General features: G+C 38.2%; 1 protein-coding gene across 1 annotated transcript; it reads right to left on the bottom strand.

Annotated features, from left to right (window-relative positions):
- Positions 1 to 2,227: 2,227 nt before the first annotated feature.
- Positions 2,228 to 11,548, bottom strand: LOC112197872 (cysteine synthase, chloroplastic/chromoplastic). The gene is made up of 10 exons (XM_024338795.2): positions 11,230 to 11,548; positions 9,290 to 9,399; positions 8,760 to 8,817; positions 7,896 to 8,159; positions 7,164 to 7,301; positions 6,114 to 6,165; positions 5,937 to 6,016; positions 5,580 to 5,639; positions 4,460 to 4,540; positions 2,228 to 2,613 (listed from the first exon to the last, which is right to left on the bottom strand). Exons 1-10 carry the CDS (start codon positions 11,449 to 11,451, stop codon positions 2,521 to 2,523), a joined length of 1,158 nt encoding a protein of 385 aa, XP_024194563.1. The 5' UTR covers positions 11,452 to 11,548; the 3' UTR covers positions 2,228 to 2,520.
- Between the last annotated feature and the right edge of the window lie 8,363 nt (positions 11,549 to 19,911).

Below are 19,911 nucleotides of genomic sequence, written 5' to 3'. Positions count from 1 at the left end.
ATTAATTTACATTGAGCCATGTTATTTTTATAACAGAATGGTGTCAATGAACTTTTGGTTTTCATATTGAATTGATTGAGAGAATGGTATGTATAATTTATCATACAGGCTTGATGTGTTCTTGTTCCAAAATTTCAAAATATTAAATGTGCTAGTATCTTGTGTGTATGTAGAAAATATGGGCATGAACAAGGATCAATCAACTAACTCAAATTGGCTGCACTAAAGACAATCATCTAAAGGCATTAGGCATTAGGCCATTTATATTGTTTGAAGCGACACTTGACTTTTCTAAGCTATTATTACTGCACCTAGACAAAGCATCAAGAAATTGCTTTATTTTCCCACTTAGATATTTGGATGATAGATCTAAATCTCCCCATACAATTTCATATGTAGAGCCAGTAAGTTGAGAGGCAGAGACATCTTCCAAATTTTGTTCGTGCATAGATGACTTTCTTCTTCTTTTTCTTCTTTTTCTTTCATCGTGTATAGTTGATTTTAATTTTCCAAATTTTGATTTTGCTTTTTGGTTTAATAAAGAAAAGTTTAATCTAATTATAATTTTAAATTGTAAATATGTAATACCATGTCATTTTCACATCCACGTGGTGTTGTGTTGACATTATTCAAACAACAAATCTGAACCATTGACTATTTTTAAATATAATGGCTCACAAGGTGTGTAAAAAGTTATGTAAAATATAATGTCTCATGATCTGGACCCTTCTATTTTTGTGTCCCCTTGGTAAATCTAGGTTTTAGATAAACAGCAAGCATAGACTTTATTATTACCATGTTTAACCAAATCAACTGTTCAAAATTTCACTTGTTATTTCTACTTCCATTATTTACTTTTCTTTCCCTTGCGTACATAAAATAGTGGCTGAGTGAGCTACCACTGCGGGGCCGGAAGCATCTTGGGTATGGCCCCTCTCCAAGGAATATTTTTCACAAGCTGAGGTTCAAACCAGAGACCTCATATTATCAGAATAAGCCCTGCAACATTCGCCCGGCCCACTTGCAGCCTAGTTAGCATGCTTCCACTAATCATTTTATTTTCAAATGAAACATTAACGCCAAAGAGTGGACTAAGGCCAATATCTTGGCCCCACTGAAATGAAAGCATGTCCTTCTGCAACATCATCAGGTGACCACCCACTTGGGTGGATAGAAGAATTTCTTACAAATAATACTTGTTTGTTGATTTAAATCCTTTTGAGAAAAACGCTGTTGTTAACCTCCATTAACCCAGCTAGCTGGCTATCCGATATTTGGCATGCCACATTTGCCATGGCAGCCTTTCTCCATGCGCATGCTCGTCGAAGCAACTTTTTACAGAAAAACAAATTAAAGTTTGGAACTTTCAATTATATGTACTACTACTAGTCTACTACCGCTTTAATGCTTTTCCTGCTTGGAATCCACAAATACATACTGGTAATATATATCAACCAGAAAGGTTATGTAGACTGTACCTCACTAGCTTAATTTATGTTACTAGCCGTGTTTAGGAGGGGGGGACCTCACTAAAAAGCTAAGCTAGCTAGAATTAGGCCAATGTTTTTTAGGCTTTTAGATGAATTGCATTTGCACAAGACTCCATCACCCAAGAAACATTAGACTATTGGAACTCCAATTCCATGCATGCCCTAGGAGCAAGACTAACTAGAATAACAAAGAGTATTCTATTAGACCATGGTCCATATTAGAATTTTTGCTAGAATAATGCCTCTTCCTTTCCCTTGGTTTTTCCTAGCTCTTGCTTGTTTTTCCAGTTTGGGAACAGTGGGAATCCGTTCCAAGTTGATAAAACAAGACTACTGCCCCTCTTCTTAGGCCACAATCTCTGTTTCTTGGGAAGGAGAAGAAACTGTTATATCTTAAGACAAAATTTCTGTCGTGGAGAAAAGAAAGAACAAAATAATCCGTTCTCCCAAATCACTGGTGAGGGGTGGAATGTTTGATATTAATATTAGCTTCTCGAAGAACATGAGGAAACTTGATATCAGCGAGTTGAGCAACTTATTGATGTCATCAAGGAGTGATACGGCCTTTATTCACATAATTTGCAATCAGCTTTGAGTTTCCGTCTCCTCCCACTTGGAGTTTGTAAAGTGAAAATAAGTTCCGGCGTAAAGTGTAATGTCCAATACACATGGATGGTTGTGGTTAGTTATTTAGTTTTGCTATTCACACCTATCATTATTTCAGTCGTCAATTGCTCTTGGATCCAAATAAAAGTACTCATTAGTTTTGGCTCACAGTTCACATGTGACAATCTCATGAAACAAAAACGATTAAGAAAAGAACGACCTAGTCAATTCTAACCCATTCCAAAACCCCCTCACAAAGCTACATCGATTGCATTTGTGAAACAAAACAGACATCAAGATCAACCAAGTAGAGTATAATAATCAAATAGACATCAAAATCACATTCTGATTTTGGCTATTAATTTGATTTCAACCGTCAAAACAATTTGCATAATCATCAATAAATTGCTTGAACAAGTGAAGTTCATGGTTCGGGTTGCATCTTCTCACATTCTTCTCTAATTGACTGGAAAAGAACAGTGGAGAGATATCGCTCCCCAAAGCTTGGAAAGACCACCTGCAAGCAAATTAAATTTTTAGTGCAAATATAAACCAATGATTGAATGCAAGAGTATTCACATAATTGTGCGACTGCATGCAGCTTCTTATTCAATACAGAAAATAAAAAATAACTGCATTGCATATATGGCCCAAACACAAATTAAGAAATAACTGCATTGCATATATGGCCCAAACACAAATTAAAGGTCAAACATACAAAACTCTACAATGAATAATTTGCTATGTGCAATATTACTTTGTTCACATCAGACAGCAAACGGTTCAAGAATACTGCTTCTAAAACATAAAAATCAAGAACTTAACAGCGTAATTCAATTGAAAAGTCCATGATATTATCATACTTCCCAAGGTGAAATGGAAGTTTATAGGAAAGCAGCCCAGTGCCAAAAGGTGGACCGGAGAAATTCTAATCAATCCAGCACACAGCAAAACATGGACGTCTGATTTATTCTTTTACCAGACGTAAAGGTAAAATCAGACAAGCAGAACTGAATAAATTCATGTGGGAATATCCTAACCAAATTAAAGGACAAGGAACCCGTGAAAAAGAAGTTAATGTCATGCATGTTTACAGTACTGGGAATGGAAGCAATGAGAAAAATATTCTCATCCCCGCCATCTAGGTGTTTACCCACACAGACCCACATAAATCAGTGATCTCATTTCTGAATTTTCAGGAATCCTGAATCTGGATTTGATTCCAATTCTGAAATATAAGCGTGATTGGTGTTTCTATTCCAAAGTGTTAGTAATCACTTAAACATCAACTGTTATATTGGATATAAAATGGTTGAGATGCACCCTCAGTATGTCCATAACTGGTGTTTCAAGTCCTCTACACCTCAGAACAGTAGCCAAAATACTTTCTTAATAATTGTTAGTTAAAGCATTCAAAACTATCCCTCAATATCAGTCATATATTTTCTTGTCTAAAAGAAAAATTACTGACTAAAGAGAATCTGATCTTTTAGTACAGTAATGTAAAATAGGAACAGAAAAATTACTTAGCAAAGAATCAATGCATTGGGTGAGACAGTAGGCTGGCTTTGTTCCAAGTCCTAATGGAATTAATGGCAGCTTTAGGTGTTGTATACAATATAAATTTTGATTTCAAGGGTTGAATTCTATACAGTCAACCAAACTTGAGAAGCTGTGTGTATGTGCGTGTATCGAAGAATTTTTCTGGTGCGCGCTGTCATGGATGTAAGACCGTATGATATGGTTTGATGTCCGAGTCCATTGCTGAAATTTTGTTTTAGTACATCCTATGTTCCTGCGTTCTTGTGTGCAAGGGTGAACAAATGATATCTAACCACATAGTCGACAATCTACATGTAGTCATGCTGTCAACCCAAAAAATGCAAACATAATTTCAACTACTTAATGATCCTTATTGGTACTGTGATCTGTGAGCCTGCGTTCCAAAACATAACCATACATAATTTGACTACTTCAATGGTCTAGTCAAACATAACCATCTCAAGTAACCATGGTTCCAACTTCCAACACGAGTCCCACAAATCAATGTCACAGCCAACAATCAAAAGTAGGAAATATGTATGCAGCGAAATCACCTGTTCACTTTTTCTGTCAAACATAGCCATCTCATAAGTACACAAAAACAACAACCCTAACACAACAGTTATTCGTTAATATCCCGCCCTCATAGCCCCTGCCCCAAATAATGCTGCAACTCAACCCGGTGTGATTTCATATGCAAAAATCTACAACCCCGCCTCACCACACACAAATTAATGCTGCAACTCACCTCAGTGTGCATATGTTCATCAGTTTCATAGAGGAAAATAATTTTTAAGGGAAGTAATTGAGAAAGGATATACCGTTATAAGCTTCCCTGCATTTTCAGGCCTCTTACCAACCTTCAGAGCAGCAGCAGCTGCTGCTCCTGAAGAAATGCCAACCTGATTATAAATGAAGGTAATGATTAGAACTGTTGAATACATGCACGTTTATAGGCTTTTAACTACAAATGTAAATGTGCTTTTAACTACAAATGAGAAAACTGTCGTTGATCTCACTAAAGACTTTTAAGTGTCCAATGATCAGAATTGTTCAAATTTTAGGTCCTACTCATCATCATTTCAGCTCTACCCAACAGGCAGTATCTGTCTGCATATTCTAGATGACGAATGATTTCCACTATGGCTGATTTTTGCAGAGGGGTCCTAAAGGATGAACGATTCCCATTATCGAAGTGTGTTGTGTTGTTGCTCAAGTGGGGATAGGGGTAACAGTATTAGATAAGGCTATATATGTTCTATTCAATTTCTGAGGCAATTCTACTTCGGTTGATCGCAAGTGAGAGTTTGAACTTCAAACATCAGCAAAAATTCTTCCCAACCATATGAGAGAAAAAGAGTCCTTTAGTTGTTTGTTTGGCAGGAGCGGATGGGATCAAACATAAGGTGACAAGGAGAAAACAACTCACAAAAACACAATAATTTAATAGATTCACTTACTTGGGAACTTTCCTTTTGATGTTTTGAAAAATAATAGCAATAATAACTATAACAACTAAAATAATAATATAGTAATATAGATAATGCTAACTGCACCCAGAGGACATTGGCACAAGGGCAGGATTACTTGTGTTATACTTGGGAACTTTACTTTTCATATTATAACATGATTGCTTGAGGGGAGCAAGGGGAGGATATTTACTATACAACAGAAAACCACAAAACTCTGATTAACAAACTGTTATCACTGAGCAAATGAAGCCTCAACATGGTCACCAATATGTGTTTCGCAGATGAAAAGCAAGTGATTTTTGCTTCAGTCTATTCTTCTCTAAATGTAACACAGAAGTGTTTAGTTGTTCTAGTGTTCTCTTGTATAGGAAAGGGAGAGATGCGTATACTCTGGATAATAATAGGACTGAAATTTAGAGTTTGCCTACATCTCAATATAAATTTGGCTGAAAAGTAAAAAGGTACAAACCAACAAGCCTTCCTGAAGTGCTAATTGCTTTGCCATTTCAACAGCTTCATCACTTGAGATCTGCCACACAAACAACCAGTTAGAACTCAACTACAAACCAACTTCACAATGACCTGACGTGATTATTTTCCCCTAGATGCATGACTAGCAAAGTAACATTTTGACATCAAATAGAAAATAAACCAAGAATTGAACTGTAGATACTAGATAGCAATGTCTGTGTAATTACTCTCATTTTATTCATTTAGCAGAATGACTTTACAAGGAGATTTTAAAAATTGCTTAAAAATAAACGAAAGACCAAATGTATATAAAAATTAAAAAAATAAATAGTCGAATTGGAATAAGATCTTAGACCTCTATAATTTCATCAACGACATCCTGGTGCAAATTTCTAGGTATAAATCCAGCTCCAATCCCTTGAATTTTGTGGGGACCTGTTCTCTCGAAAGTGAAAAGTAGACAAAATGCAAATGAATAATTTAGAAAGGAAGGAGAGAACTGAACTGTCAGAAGGCTGAATCATTATCTTACCAGGTTTTCCACCTGAAAGGATGTTGCTTTCCGTCGGCTCTACACCAATGATCTGTTACTTTAAATATCAGATGCCAACGCTGAAATGGCAATATAAAGAACAGGAAGGGGAAAGGGGAAAAAAAAAACAAAGAATTGCAACAAAAGAAAAATCTCTTTGAAAACAATTTTCCATTGAGCTAACATATGTCAGATGTGCTTCAAACTGACACATTCACAGCGAGTCCATCAGATCCTGGCTGGTCGGCATTTTTATATGCATATAAGAGCATTTGTACCCTTAAAGGCAAAAGGCAAGGTTTTTCCATACAACCTTCCACTATCAACAATCTTGAGCTTGCCTTCATGTTTTTCATCTACCCACAGAGGCAAGGGCAAAAGGCACACACAAAAAAAAAAAACAGAGAGAGTTGTCTTACAATTCATATTCCTTTTAATAAATATTCCAATAATATATTAGAAATAATTAAATACCCGGTTTAGAGTTAAACTCTAGTTAGAGGTTTTATTTATCTATTTTTTTAATTTGGATATATGAGTCAATATGTAATATATATAATATAAGTAAACATATTAGCACAACTGCTGGGTAGTCCAGTTCGTCAAGGCACTAGTTGAAGCTTGGTGAGGAAGGGAGTTCGAATACCCTTCTCTGCATATTTCAACATTCTGTAAACTATGCAGAGTACATAGGCTGCTTATTAGAAGAGATTTAATCGGGGCCCTTAATTAAAAGGCAGCAACCGCGCACATGGCTTATTCATGCTTTGTGAATCTGGGCCACACCACATGGCTGAATCAAAGGCCAGAATTGCATGTGGGCTTGTTCAGAGAAGCATCTAGGTGGAGCTACTTTCCAACAGTGCATGCTTGTTTCATGGATTTGGGCCAAAAACCAAGTATTGGTCGGACCAGACCAAGACCCGTGCAATTCTTCTAAATAGAAAACAAACTTAATATGGTCTGACAATCGTGAATCAGAAAACAAAAAAAACAAAAAACAAAATATATATATATATATATATATATATTTTAAAAAAATAAAAATACCTTTATTTTAGGATTTTTCTCTTTAAGGAACCGCCCGACCCCAGAAATAGTTCCGCCAGTTCCAATTCCCCCAACAAATATATCCACCTTGCCTTTTGTATCTTCCCAGATCTCTGGACCAGTTGTCTCATAGTGTACCTGCATATAAGACGCAACAGATTTATATACATCCAGAAGCCCTGATGTTATTACAATCAGTGTCTCTGCATAACAGAACAGATTTATACACCCAAACTGCTAGCCTCACGGTAAGGCAATAAAGGTCAAAGCTTTACAGCCTTCACCAAACAGCGATCTAATCTATTACCTCTAAGTAGAAAAACAGGATCAAAATTAACCATTCCCAAAAAAAAAAAAAAAAAGGTGAATATATATCATCCAAGAAGAACCAAGAGACATGTCTTTTTCCACAAAAAGAAAGAGGGAAAAGTAATGCAGCTCATGCAACTACTGTGATATTCTGCTTTTACGTTGCGGCATTTCCAGTATACTATAAAGGTTTCAAAAAGTACAGTGACATAAAATGTAAAGCTCTGCATAGCAGAAATCTTTACTGGACAAGATATAAGCCCAATTGTACCATCACTGCAGCACCCTACCCATCTAACATGACATTTCTAGTGTTTTAGCATATCAAAAAGTGAAAAAGTCAAGAAGGAAAAGACAAAAAAAGAGGCACAACAGTAAAATCCTTTATGTTCAACAAAGTAGGAAAGAAGGAATCCAAGACACCTTAGGATTAGCAGGATTGTCAAACTGTTGAAGCATGTATGCATTGGGTGTACTTTTCAATATTTCTTCAGCTTTCTGAACTGCTCCCTTCATGCCCTTTGCTGAGTCGGTCAAAACAAGTTCAGCTCCAAATGCCTTTAAAAGAACCCTTCTTTCCAAGCTCATTGAAGCTGGCATTGTCAAGATGAGTTTGTATCCTTTACTGGCCGCTATAAATGCAAGACCAATGCCCGTGTTTCCACTTGTGGGTTCCACCAGAACACTCTTAAATTAAAATGAGAAAGAAGACATGTCAGAGAACATTGAAATGTCTGCAAAATAATGAAGACATGATCAACATTTTTCCAAATGACAAGACCACAGTCATGACACAAAACCAATAATTGAGAAAAGACAAGGTTTAATTTCAAACAGCCAAAATCTGTTGTTTAAAAGAATTATTAGGGAAATGCCATGGCATTAGAATTTCCACAATTTTCTATGAGAATCATTCAGCAAGAGAAAAGTTGTAATGAAACATGCAGCCATTAGGATATGGGTAAAAAAAATATAGCATGAAGCATGCAGCTGGGAGAAGCAAGCATGACAGTACAGTATAGTTATGTCTTAGAAGTTAGAACTACTCCACAACAGGAGTCATAATTCGATACGTCTCAACCAAAAAAAAAAAAAAAACCCACTAAATAGCTTTAGACACAATTGGCCAAGTATGCATGCCCATTATATTGCATGCACTGAGTTTATTGTGTTAAGGTGATAAACAAATGAGAAATATGTAAAAATGGCAAACTTCCCAGAAATTATGCCTAGTTGATGACCATATTCAATTTTCACATTACAGAAGTTATATTTCTAATCAGTTACCTGTCCAGGCTTTATAAGTCCTCTTTGCTCAGCATCAGTTATCATACTGTATCCTATCCTGAAGAGTAATATAAGCAACGTTAACAGGGAGATTGAATACGCTATGGGCAGTACATCTCTCTCTACATATATTTTGTTTTGGTAAGTTTACCTCTTTATTATTGAGGAAAGAAAATAACATATTAGCTTTCAATATAAGAAGAAGTGAAATTATATAGTCCTCATAGCAATGTCGAAATACAGAAAGCAAAATACGAAATATGGTGTCACTAATCACTTGTTGAACTGATAAATATTTTTCAGTACGGTTGTTTATGACTGAGAACTATATCAAACCACCCTATTCAGATGACCTTTTGGAAACCCAGAAAATTCAAAGATAAAAAGAATCGAGTAGAGTCCAACATCAATTCTCATATCAATCTCGTGAATACTGTTATATCAGTCTGGTCATGTTCCAGGCCATGTAAATAAGAAACAAGATGCTCAAAGTGTTCAGTACCCAGAATGGCAAGTCATTGCTTCCTCACCTGTCCTTGACACTGCAACATGGCTCCATAATTTCAAGCTTTGCAGCAATGTTTGCAACAGACCCCTTTATAATATTATTCAGGTACACCATCGGTGTTTTCCCAATAAGCTGCATCACAATAGCAACCAGTGTTGTACACGGATTAACCATAAAAGGTGATAACAGGTGAGAAAACAATCTACTTTAGCTTACTAATACATACTGAAAAATTCTTTTGTCGTAAAATGTCTCGTAAGAAAAGAAGAAGAAAAAATTTAAGCTTCCCATAAAATATTCTATTCCTTTATTAAAGTAAAGAAAAACCATATAAGTACTGTATAAAAGCATGAGTATTAAAAAATAAAGTGAGTGAGAAAAACTATATATAAATCTGCATACATTAAAGATACAATAGAGAGAGAGAGAGAGACCTATAATACTAAACTTTGACTTCCATGGGTTATTCCAGAACTTCCAAATAACAAAAATATCGTAATTTAAACATGTTCCAAACTAATAACAAGTCTATTCAATTATTTGTTCATATCAGGGGTAGACCTTATCAAAAAGTTTAAGTAATCAGAATTCTCAACTTTCATCTTCAATAAATAAATATAACCTATTCATTTTCTTTTCGAATCATAATTTCAAAATTTTAAGCATTTCTTGATCAAACAAAACAAGTCAATAATGCTGACATACAGTCCAAGAGAAGAGTTTCTTTCACCAAGTAACAACTAATTACGATGAGATTTATGATAAAATAGTGTACATGGAGTGCACCCCTATGATGCTTTCAAAACATATCTTATTTATTTATCCAATGTATATAAATATTAAAATAGCAAAAAACTGGTAAAAAAATATCCATAACTCATCCATCTATTTCATTATCTGTCACTAATCACACACGTCCCAGTCCCTGGATCGATCTTGATATAGATAGTTTGTCAAGCCACACTAATTAATAACATGGATCCGTTTTCAAACAAAAGCGCATTGAAATTGAGCAACTGCATCAACCTTATGATCCTTCTTCTGAAGATTACTTACGCATTTCCTATATAGTAGATCAAGAAAATAAACAAATAAAAAAAAAAACAAATTTTGGTTATAAACAATCTTTGTTATCAAAATGATGTTCCTATATAATATTAAAAATAAAAAAATTAAAAAAAAGTAAAGCTATGGTACGTTAACATTTCTCATACATGTCTATTACCACTTTGATAACTCATGTTACCACTTTGAGGACTCATGTGGTAACTAGAAAAAAGTCATCATTAAGGTAAATAAGGTCATCGTTTGAGTAATATACATAACTAGAAAAAAGTCTTTACTAAGGTAAATAGGGTTCTCGTCAGAGTAAAGTAAGTTCTCATTTGAATAATTAAGTCCTAAAAGTGATCACTGTAGTAAGCACTCGTTTGAGTAATTAGGTCCTAAAAGTCGTAATTGTATGTATGTCATATGTGTTATATTGAACAATTTCCCAAAAAGTTGAAAACAAGAATACTAGAGCAAAAGTGCAAAGACCACTTATCTCCATTGTTCTCTCTCACAAGATATATGGCGTCTAAATAGTCAACTTTCATTGTCAATTGATAAATACAAAATAACAAAACAAAACAAAACAAAAACCTGAGCGTATTTACAGTAAAGAGTTGACCTCGTAAGCATCATACGGAACACCCAAATGATGGTAAATCCAGAATAATGAAGTGTGGATACATAATTACTCACCTCTCTCACGTTTTAAATGAATTTGAGCACTTAACCAAAAATAAATAAATAAAAATGAATTGGAGCAGAATTGAGAGGACCAGAACAATTATTCCACCAACAATATATCAATATAAATGAAACACAAATAGCTGAGCATCTTAAATTAATGAAATTTAGAGTGAAATTCAAATCAAACAAAAGCAACCAACCGGCAAAGTGGAAAATGGTATTTACCTGAGTAACATCTTCGGCAATGTTGAGACCCTCGACTGCGGTCTCCGGCTTCACAGACACGGCCTTGCACACAACAGACCCTCCTCTCTTGCTCTGGCTGGACCTCAGACTCAGCGACGTGGAGGTGGGGCCTACCACCCACAGGTGTTTGGGTGTAGTGAGCTCTGACTTGGGGGCGCAGAGAGACGATGTCAGCGGATTGATCAGAGAAGCAGAACCCATGTCTCTGTTCTCTTTCTCTTGTTATGAGCAGACGCAACTGTGGCTATTTGTGGTGTGCGTTCCGATTTCTGAAGGTTGCGTTTTGTCTCGAGTGATTTGACGCTAAGCTACATTTCTACTTTTCTAGTTTTTTTTTTTTTGGTAATAATACATTTCTTAATATTTTCGTTTTTGGCAATAATAAATTATTGATTATAAAATGATGAAATTATGAATTGATTCGATAGAGTTTGAGTCTGCATCGTGTTTGACTCCAATTTTATTTTGTTCGACTTATATTCGTAAAAAAATTAGAGATTTTTTTTATTAAATCTGTCGAAAGCAACCCATCCCTTGACCATATTCATCTTTATCTTCTCTCTGTTTTTCTTGCAGCCTGGGCATTTCCATTGCAATACTTCTGACATAGTATCCGCCTTTCAGGTATGCTTTTTAGATTGTGGTTAGATTATGATTTTGGGGCTTATTTCTTGGTGTATAGGAATATCGTGTGTGTGTGTATGTATGTATGTATGTATGTATGTATGTATATATATATACATACAGATCCTATCCAGAGCGGAGCTCCGCTTTAAAAAAATAACGTGTGAAGTTCGAGTTTTGAGTCACTTTTTGGTCGCATATCCACATCTCGACCGATTAGTTTTTAGGTACTAGTGTATAGATCGTCTCTGCAAATTTTCTGCCAAAATGATGATCATTAAGACATTGATAACTGCGTTAAAGCTAGTACAGTTTAGGTTGACAGATTCAATCCGTCCATTGGTTTAAGCGAGTTAGATACCTTAACGATAATCAATTTGGCTGAAAATTTGCAGAGATGATCTATACAGTAGTACCTAAAAATTGAACGGTCGAGATGTAGATATGCGACCGAAAAGTGACCAAAAACTCGAACTTCACACGTTAATTTCAAAGCGGAGCTCCATTCTGGATAAAAGCTGTATATTGTTGTAGGAGAATAGAATTGTGTGTTTATTATTGATAATAGGAGCCCTTATATAGGGAGTTACAAGGTATACAAAAGATAAGAGAATCCGAATACAATTGAATACCTATAACACTTTCCTATTACAATCCTAAACCCTAGTTTGTAGAGGCACACTATGTCAACATCCGTCAACACTCCCCCTTGTGCTGCTCAAACTTGGTGATGACACTTTGATCGTTGCCTCGTTAAAAACCTTGCCAGGTAACAAAAGCCCCTGTGGGGAAAAAATAACCCTGGTCGAAGGACAAAAAGAGCACAACACGTCCTTCACTCTTCGAGATCGAACATGTAGACATCATGCCTCCCCCTGATGTCAATATCTCCCCATGATTGCTACAATCATGGGAGTTCGGATAACTTTCTCAATCCGATGCTCTTCACATGTTTCTCGAAGGTGGATTTAGGTAACGACTTAGTAAATAAATCTGCTACATTATCCTCTGATCGGATCTGGTTCACTTCAATATTTAGAAGTGCCTGTTGTTGCTGATTGTAAAAGAACTTTGGCTATATATGCTTGGTGTTGTCGCCCTTGATGAAACCTAATTTCATTTGCTCAATACAAGCTGCATTATCTTCATAAATGCATGTAGGTTCATCTGTGGTAGACTTCAAACCACAAGTTCCTCGTATGTGTCTAACTACAGACCTTAGCCATATGCATTCTCGCACGGCTTCATGTAGAGCAATAATCTCTGCATGATTTGAGGAAGTAGCAACAAGGGTCTGCTTTGTAGATATCGCAGTGCTTCCCATGGTAAAGACATAACCCGTTTGGGAGCGACCTTTGTGAGGGTCAGAAAGATACCCTGCATCAGCAAAACCCATCAAGACATCGTTGTTATTTTGATGGAGGGGAGGAGGAGCACGGAAGGTGGCGTTTTGCCTTGTGGAGTTCGATCTCACACTTCCGTTATTTTTCTTCTCTCTGTAGGGATAAAACAAGCCCATATCAATCGTACCTGTCAGGTATCGAAAGATTGTCTTTATGCCAATCCAATGGCGGCGTGTTGGCGCAAAACTATGTCGAGCTAACAAGTTCACTGCGAATGAGATGTCCGGTATTGTGCATTGAGCTAAGTACAACAATGCGCCTATTGCACTTAGATAGGGCACTTCAGCCTTTAATAAGTCTTCGTCCTCATCCCTTGGACGAAACGGATCTTTTTCAGGCTCAAGACTACGACCGATCATGGGAGTACTCACAGGCTTTGCTTTATCTTCATTAAAGCGCCTTAATAATTTTTGAGTATACGCTGACTGGTGGATCATAATCCCATCACTACGGTGCTCGATTTCCAGTCCAAGAAAAACCGTGTTTTCCCAAGATCTTTCATCTCAAATTCGGATTTCAAGTACTTAGCAGTTTCCTTTAACTCATCTAGAGTTCCAATTAGGTTCATGTCATCGACATAAACTGCTATAATTGCAAATCCGGAACTTGTCCTCTTTATAAACACGCATGGGCATATTCATCATTGACATATCCCTTCCCAATCAAGTAGTCACTTAGACAGTTATACCACATCCGTCCGGATTGTTTCAATCCATATAGTGAGCGTCTCAATCTTATTGAAAATGCGCTCCGTGGTTTAGAGCCACTTGATTTGGGTAATTGAAGTCCATCTGGAACCTTCATATATATCTCTGAATCTAGATCCCTTTAGAGATATGCTGTAACCACATCCATAAGCTGCATGTCAAGTTTTTCGGAAACTACCAAACTGACAAGGTAGCGGAACGTTATAACGTCCATTACGGGAGAGTATGTCTCCTCGTAGTCGATTCCAGGGCGTTGTGAGAAACCTTGCGCCACTAGGCGGGCTTTGTATCTAACAACCTCATTTTTCTCATTACGCTTTCTAACAAAAACCCATTTATGGCCAACAGGCTTTATACTTGGGGGTGTCAGCGTTATAGGCCCAAATACCTGTCTCTTTGTTAGTGAATCCAATTCAACCTGGATCGCATTTTTCCATTTAGGCCAGTCTGCTCTTCGTTGACATTCTTCAATGGAGCGAGGTTCGATATCATCATGTTCTATAATTCCTTGAGCGATAGAATATGCAAACACGTCATCAAGGATAATAGAGTCTCGACTCAACGTCTCATGTACACTAGTGTAATTCATGGAGATCTCTCTATTCTCTGGAACTGGTTCTGACATTGGAGCGTCCCCCAATGATGTCTCTTGGACATAACCATAATCCGGAATATCTTCATGAGACGGGTTATTTATGTCGATGATTAATGGATCTCTTTGTGCCAAACTCGCTTTCTTTCTCGGGCGAGAATCCATCAAACCTTTGGGCATCCCATGTTTCCTTGCTGGGAGCCCGGCCTGAGCCAGATTGCCATCACCATTAGTGGTGGCAGCGCCATGCTCAATACCCCTAGAGGTGGCGCCATGTCCACTATTTTTAGGGACATCAATCCTTGCAGGCACGTTTGCAGCAGGTATATGTGATCTTGTCACTTTAGCGATATCAGAAAACGTGTCAGGCATAGAGTCTGCTACGTTCTGAAGATCGAGAATTCTCCGCACTTCAATTACAGACTGTGCGGTTCGGGGATCAAGATGAGACAAAGTGGGGACAGACCACGACAATTCCTGTCGTTCCTGTTAAACATTATTGTTCTTATCTCCCCCTAAAGACGGGAAGACTGTCTCATCAAAGTGACAATCCGCAAATCTTGCGGTAAATTGATCGCCTGTCAAGGGTTCCAAATAGCGGATAATGGTTGGAGAGTCATATCCAACATAAATGCCCAATCGTTTTTTAGGACCCATTTTGGTGCGCTGTGGCGGCGCAATTGGCACATAAACTGCACACCCAAATATGCGTAAATGTGAGACATTAGGCTCATACCCAGTAACCATCTGGGATGCAGAAAAGGGTTGAGTGGCAGTAGGCCTCAGACGAATAAGCACAGCTGCATGCAATATTGCATAGCCCCAAGCAGAAACAGGGAGATTGGTGCGCATAACCAATGCTCTAGCAACCATTTGAAGTCTTTTAATGGTGGCTTCTGCGAGACCATTTTGGGTGTGAATGTGAGGAACAGGGTGTTCAACCTCAATCCCAATGGACATGCAATAGTCATCAAAAGTTTTTGATGTAAACTCTCCAGCATTGTCAAGACGAATTGACTTAATGGGATGATCAGGGTGGTGAGCCCTTAACTTAATGATTTGTGCGAGGAGTTTAGCAAATGCGGCATTTCTGGTGGACAAAAGCATGACATGTGACCAACGTGTCGATGCATCAACCAACACCATAAAATATCTAAATGGTCCGCAAGTTGGTTGGATAGGTCCACAAATATCACCTTGGATTCGTTGCAAGAATGGAATATTTTGTTTAGTGTCTTTTGCATAGGATGGTCTCGATCCTAATTTTGCTAAAGAGCAAGCTTTGCAAAACGAAAGATGGGCTTTAGAAGCAACCATGGAAGAATCTGGTTGAGCCACAAAGTCACAATTGACTTTAGAAGTAGAGAAAGGAACCAAGGAGGCATTAGTGGTGTCAATACCACTGTTGGGCCGCAGGGGGTAGGCGGCTCTGGCCCTACCTTGGACCGAATTTTTGTTCTGACTTCTTTTCGTTTTGAAAAATGGATGTCCGTGTGAAGTCTTTAGTATACGGATCATCATATCACGACCTGGGTGTCCCAGACGATCGTGCCAAAGCCTATATATGTCAGAATCCCATAAGTCATCTCTCATGATATGGTTGGATTCAATGACTCGAATAGTGGTTGCATACAACCCACTAGAGCGACACATAAGTTTCTCCAATACTCGTTTATGTCCATAGTCATTAGAGGTGATGCAAAGGAACTCTTGTCCATTCTCACAATGTGTTTCCACATAAAAACCATTGGCTCTTATATCTTTAAAACTCAATAGGGTCCTTCCAGCCTTAGGAGCATATAGAGCTTCGGTGACATTAATACTTGTGCCATTTGGCAACATAAATTGAGCTGATCCTCGACCATGAATCAATTGTGATGGTCCAGCCATCGTAGTCACAGAAGATCGACTAGGAGTCATGCATAGAAATAGTTGCCTATGTCGCAATATAGTATGTGTGGTGCCACTATCAACAAGGCATTCCAACTCTCCAGGAAACATACTGAAAAATAATAAAGTTTGAAATTAAAAACATGTCCATGACATTGAATAATACGATACTTTATTAATAAATGTAACCAATGATTACATCAAATGGTCCAAAAAGGTCTAATCCAAAATAAAGAAAATCAAACTGAGACATATTGTAGTCACTCTATTCGTTTGGCAACTCCAATCAAATATGACCAGGAAAGTGGAGAGAGAGGTTGGTGGAGCGAGGCTCGCTTAAGTACCAATTATCTCAATGACTTTCCTAGACATCATATTTTATTGGGTACGCCACATAAGAAAGAGTTAATACAATTGTCATTTATTGACTATTACATGATTCTTGAAAAATAAAGAGGACTATTTCTAATCAAAGTCTGCAGCATCCATGTGCACTTCATCTTCAGCTTTGAAGTCCTCCATGGTGAGATTAACGTCTCCACCATTTTCTTCTTCTTCTTCTCCAAGGTACACTTCTTGCTCCCTCAGGTCCCTGTATGCCCTATATCTTGAAGCTAGTTGCTCGCTTGCCTTGCATTGCTTGAACCAATGCTCACTAGATCCACATCGATGACACATATCATTGTGGTTGCCTCCCTTCAATTGAGGTGCACGTTGTGGGCGTTCCCTAGGAGGATTGGCGCCTCCACCACGACCCATTGCGCCACCACCACGAGCTATGGCTCCATTACCACGGATAGGGTTGCCAGGACCCCCTCTCCCACGTGTGGCATTGCCACCACGTGTATCCGCTCCAAACTTGCGGTTTCCTTCCTGATTAGGGCGGTTATATGGACCCATACATCCCTCATGTCCCTTATTCCTAGGGTTCCGCTCCTTGCGCCCTCTTTTGGGTGCATTATAATTCACCTCATGAACGCTCTTAGTTCCAATGGGCCTTGAATTATAATTCCTCACGAGTATGTTATTATGTTTCTCAGCTACAGATATGATATTGATAAGCTGATGAAACCTCATGATTCGTCCAGCATTGACTTTAGTACGGTATTGCTTTGATACCACAATGGCTGAAACGGGGAAGGTGGAGAAAGTCTTCTCAATTAGCTCTTACTCTGTGACAGGTTGTCCACAGAATCTCAACATGGATTGTAAGCGAAGAGCCTTTGAATTATATTCAGCAACAGACTTGAAGTTAGCAAAGCACAGATTGTTCTATTGAACCTTCAAGTCAGGGAGGAGGGAATCTTGGACATTGCCAAAGCGCTCTTCTAGCGCTACCCATAGCTCTCTTGCATCCTTGATCGACATATACTCCAATCTGAGTGCCTTGTCCATATGGCGTCGCATCAAGATAACTACTTGAGCATGCTTTGTAGATGTTCGGATGAACACAATATCCGGGTTAGGTGCCTGGATTATGGGTAATATTCCCTTGGAAGTGAGATGGTTCTCAACATCGGTTACCCAACTGTGATAATCCGAGCCTGTTGAGTCAAGCATGGGAAAGTCGAGCCTAGGTTCATTCGACATCCTGAAAATAAGAAGAGAAAATATATTAGTTTCGGAGTTAAACTTCCACGAAAACTAAAATAATGAGATTTCCGAGCTATGCTACCAAGAAATCAATTTCCAAGAATCTCTTTTGGGTTAGACCAAACAATAATGTTTTAATATGGTCACAATTTGATGCTTACGGACGCTCTTAGTCCAAGCAGTGTGAACGCTCTTAGTTCACAAGAACACTCTTAGTTCGTTTAATTATGAACACTCTTAGTTTATACGAACACTCTTAGTTCGTTAAGCGTGAATCCCCACAATTATGCTTTGTTAAATATCAAAATCATTTGGCAACATATATTCCAATATTTGCAGAAAATAAAAGGAATTTAAATACAAGAAAGCATCAACCTTAATTATAAAAACTTACGTGTTTGAGGACACGCGTGTGTTGGAGCAGGCGTGTTTTTTTTTTTTTTCTGTGGGCTGTCTGTTCTTTGGGCTTTCCTCTCTTTTTCTTTCTTTTCCCTTTTTTTTTCTTTTTTTCTGGGCCGGGTCCCTTCCTCCTTTTTTTTTCTTTTTTTTGGGCCAGGTCCCTTCCTCCCCTTTTTTTTTTTCGCGTCTTCTTTTTTTTTTTTTTTTTTTTTCTGTTCTTCCTCCTCCTAATTTGCAGCGATCGACTGATGGGAGGGAGGCTGCTGCTAGGCTGAGCAGGCGGGTGGTGGCCTGGTCTAGCAGGGAGGTGGGGTTACAGGGACTCAGGCAGGCAGCAGGTGCGTAGGGCAGGCAAGGCGCTGGCTTGTAGGCAGGTGCGTTGCAGATGAGGTGCGCGGCAGCAGCAGCTTCGGTGGGCAGTAGCAGATTGGTCTGCAGGTGCGCGGGGCAAAACTGCAAGGCAGGACTGGCAGATGAGGCAAGGAGCAGCAGGCTGCAGGCGGGCTAGCAGCAGGCAGGTGCACAGGTGTGCAGATGGGGTGCGCGGGCACGGCAGGAAAGATGCAGCGTACGGGGCAGCAGCAGGAGGCTGTAGGTCGTGCGGCAGATGGCTGGGGCAGCAGGGGCTGTGGTAGGAGGCTGTGGTGAGGCTGGTGCGCGGAGCTGCAGGGTGAGCAGCAAGGGGATGTGCAGGGACGCCGGCTGGAGGCTGACGGCAGAGAGAAATATTTTTTTTTTTTTTTTTTAAAGCTATGGTTTTTTTGTTTTAGGCTAGGGTTAGAACTCGTGCTGATAACGTGTTGTAGGAGAATAGAATTGTGTGTTTATTATTGATAATAGGAGCCCTTATATAGAGAGTTACAAGATATACAAAAGGTAAGAGAATCCGAATACAATTGAATACCTATAACACTTTCCTATTACAATCATAAACCCTAGTTTGTAGAGGCTCACTATGTCGACATCCTTCAACATATATATATATATATATATATATATATGTCATTACCTACTTCATGAATAAGAATAATAAATGGAGACATGCGTTTACTTCATGAATAAGAATAACAGACAGAAATTGCGAAATCTGAAAATCTGAATAGATATCTTAACAAAGAAGTTTTTCTTGATGATACAACTTTCTAAGATTTCATTTCTGTCTTCATTATGATGCTAACCTTTTTTAGAAGACCTGAGTTTTGGAAGAAGACCTGCATCCGTCTGGGTTTGTTTTGAGATCAATCTCAATTATTTAGGGGTTGCTGATAGGTTTTCAATTCGATCGAGAGGAGGAGCATCAATCTGTGTATTTGATTTTCGATTCCATTTTTTCCCCCTTCTGATTCTCATGCATTGGTTTGTTATTGAAGCTGTAGTTGTAGTTGGGTTTTGATGAGGAAGCAGAACATGAATTTGGGGTATTTGATTTTCCCTTCGTTTTCTTTTTTCTTTG

The sequence above is a fragment of the Rosa chinensis genome, chromosome 4, assembly GCF_002994745.2.
Source record: "Rosa chinensis cultivar Old Blush chromosome 4, RchiOBHm-V2, whole genome shotgun sequence".
In the NCBI taxonomy this organism is placed as follows: Eukaryota; Viridiplantae; Streptophyta; class Magnoliopsida; order Rosales; family Rosaceae; genus Rosa; species Rosa chinensis.
The sequence above is the reverse complement of the archived record's forward strand: the minus strand, read 5'-3'. Positions and strand labels throughout refer to the sequence as shown.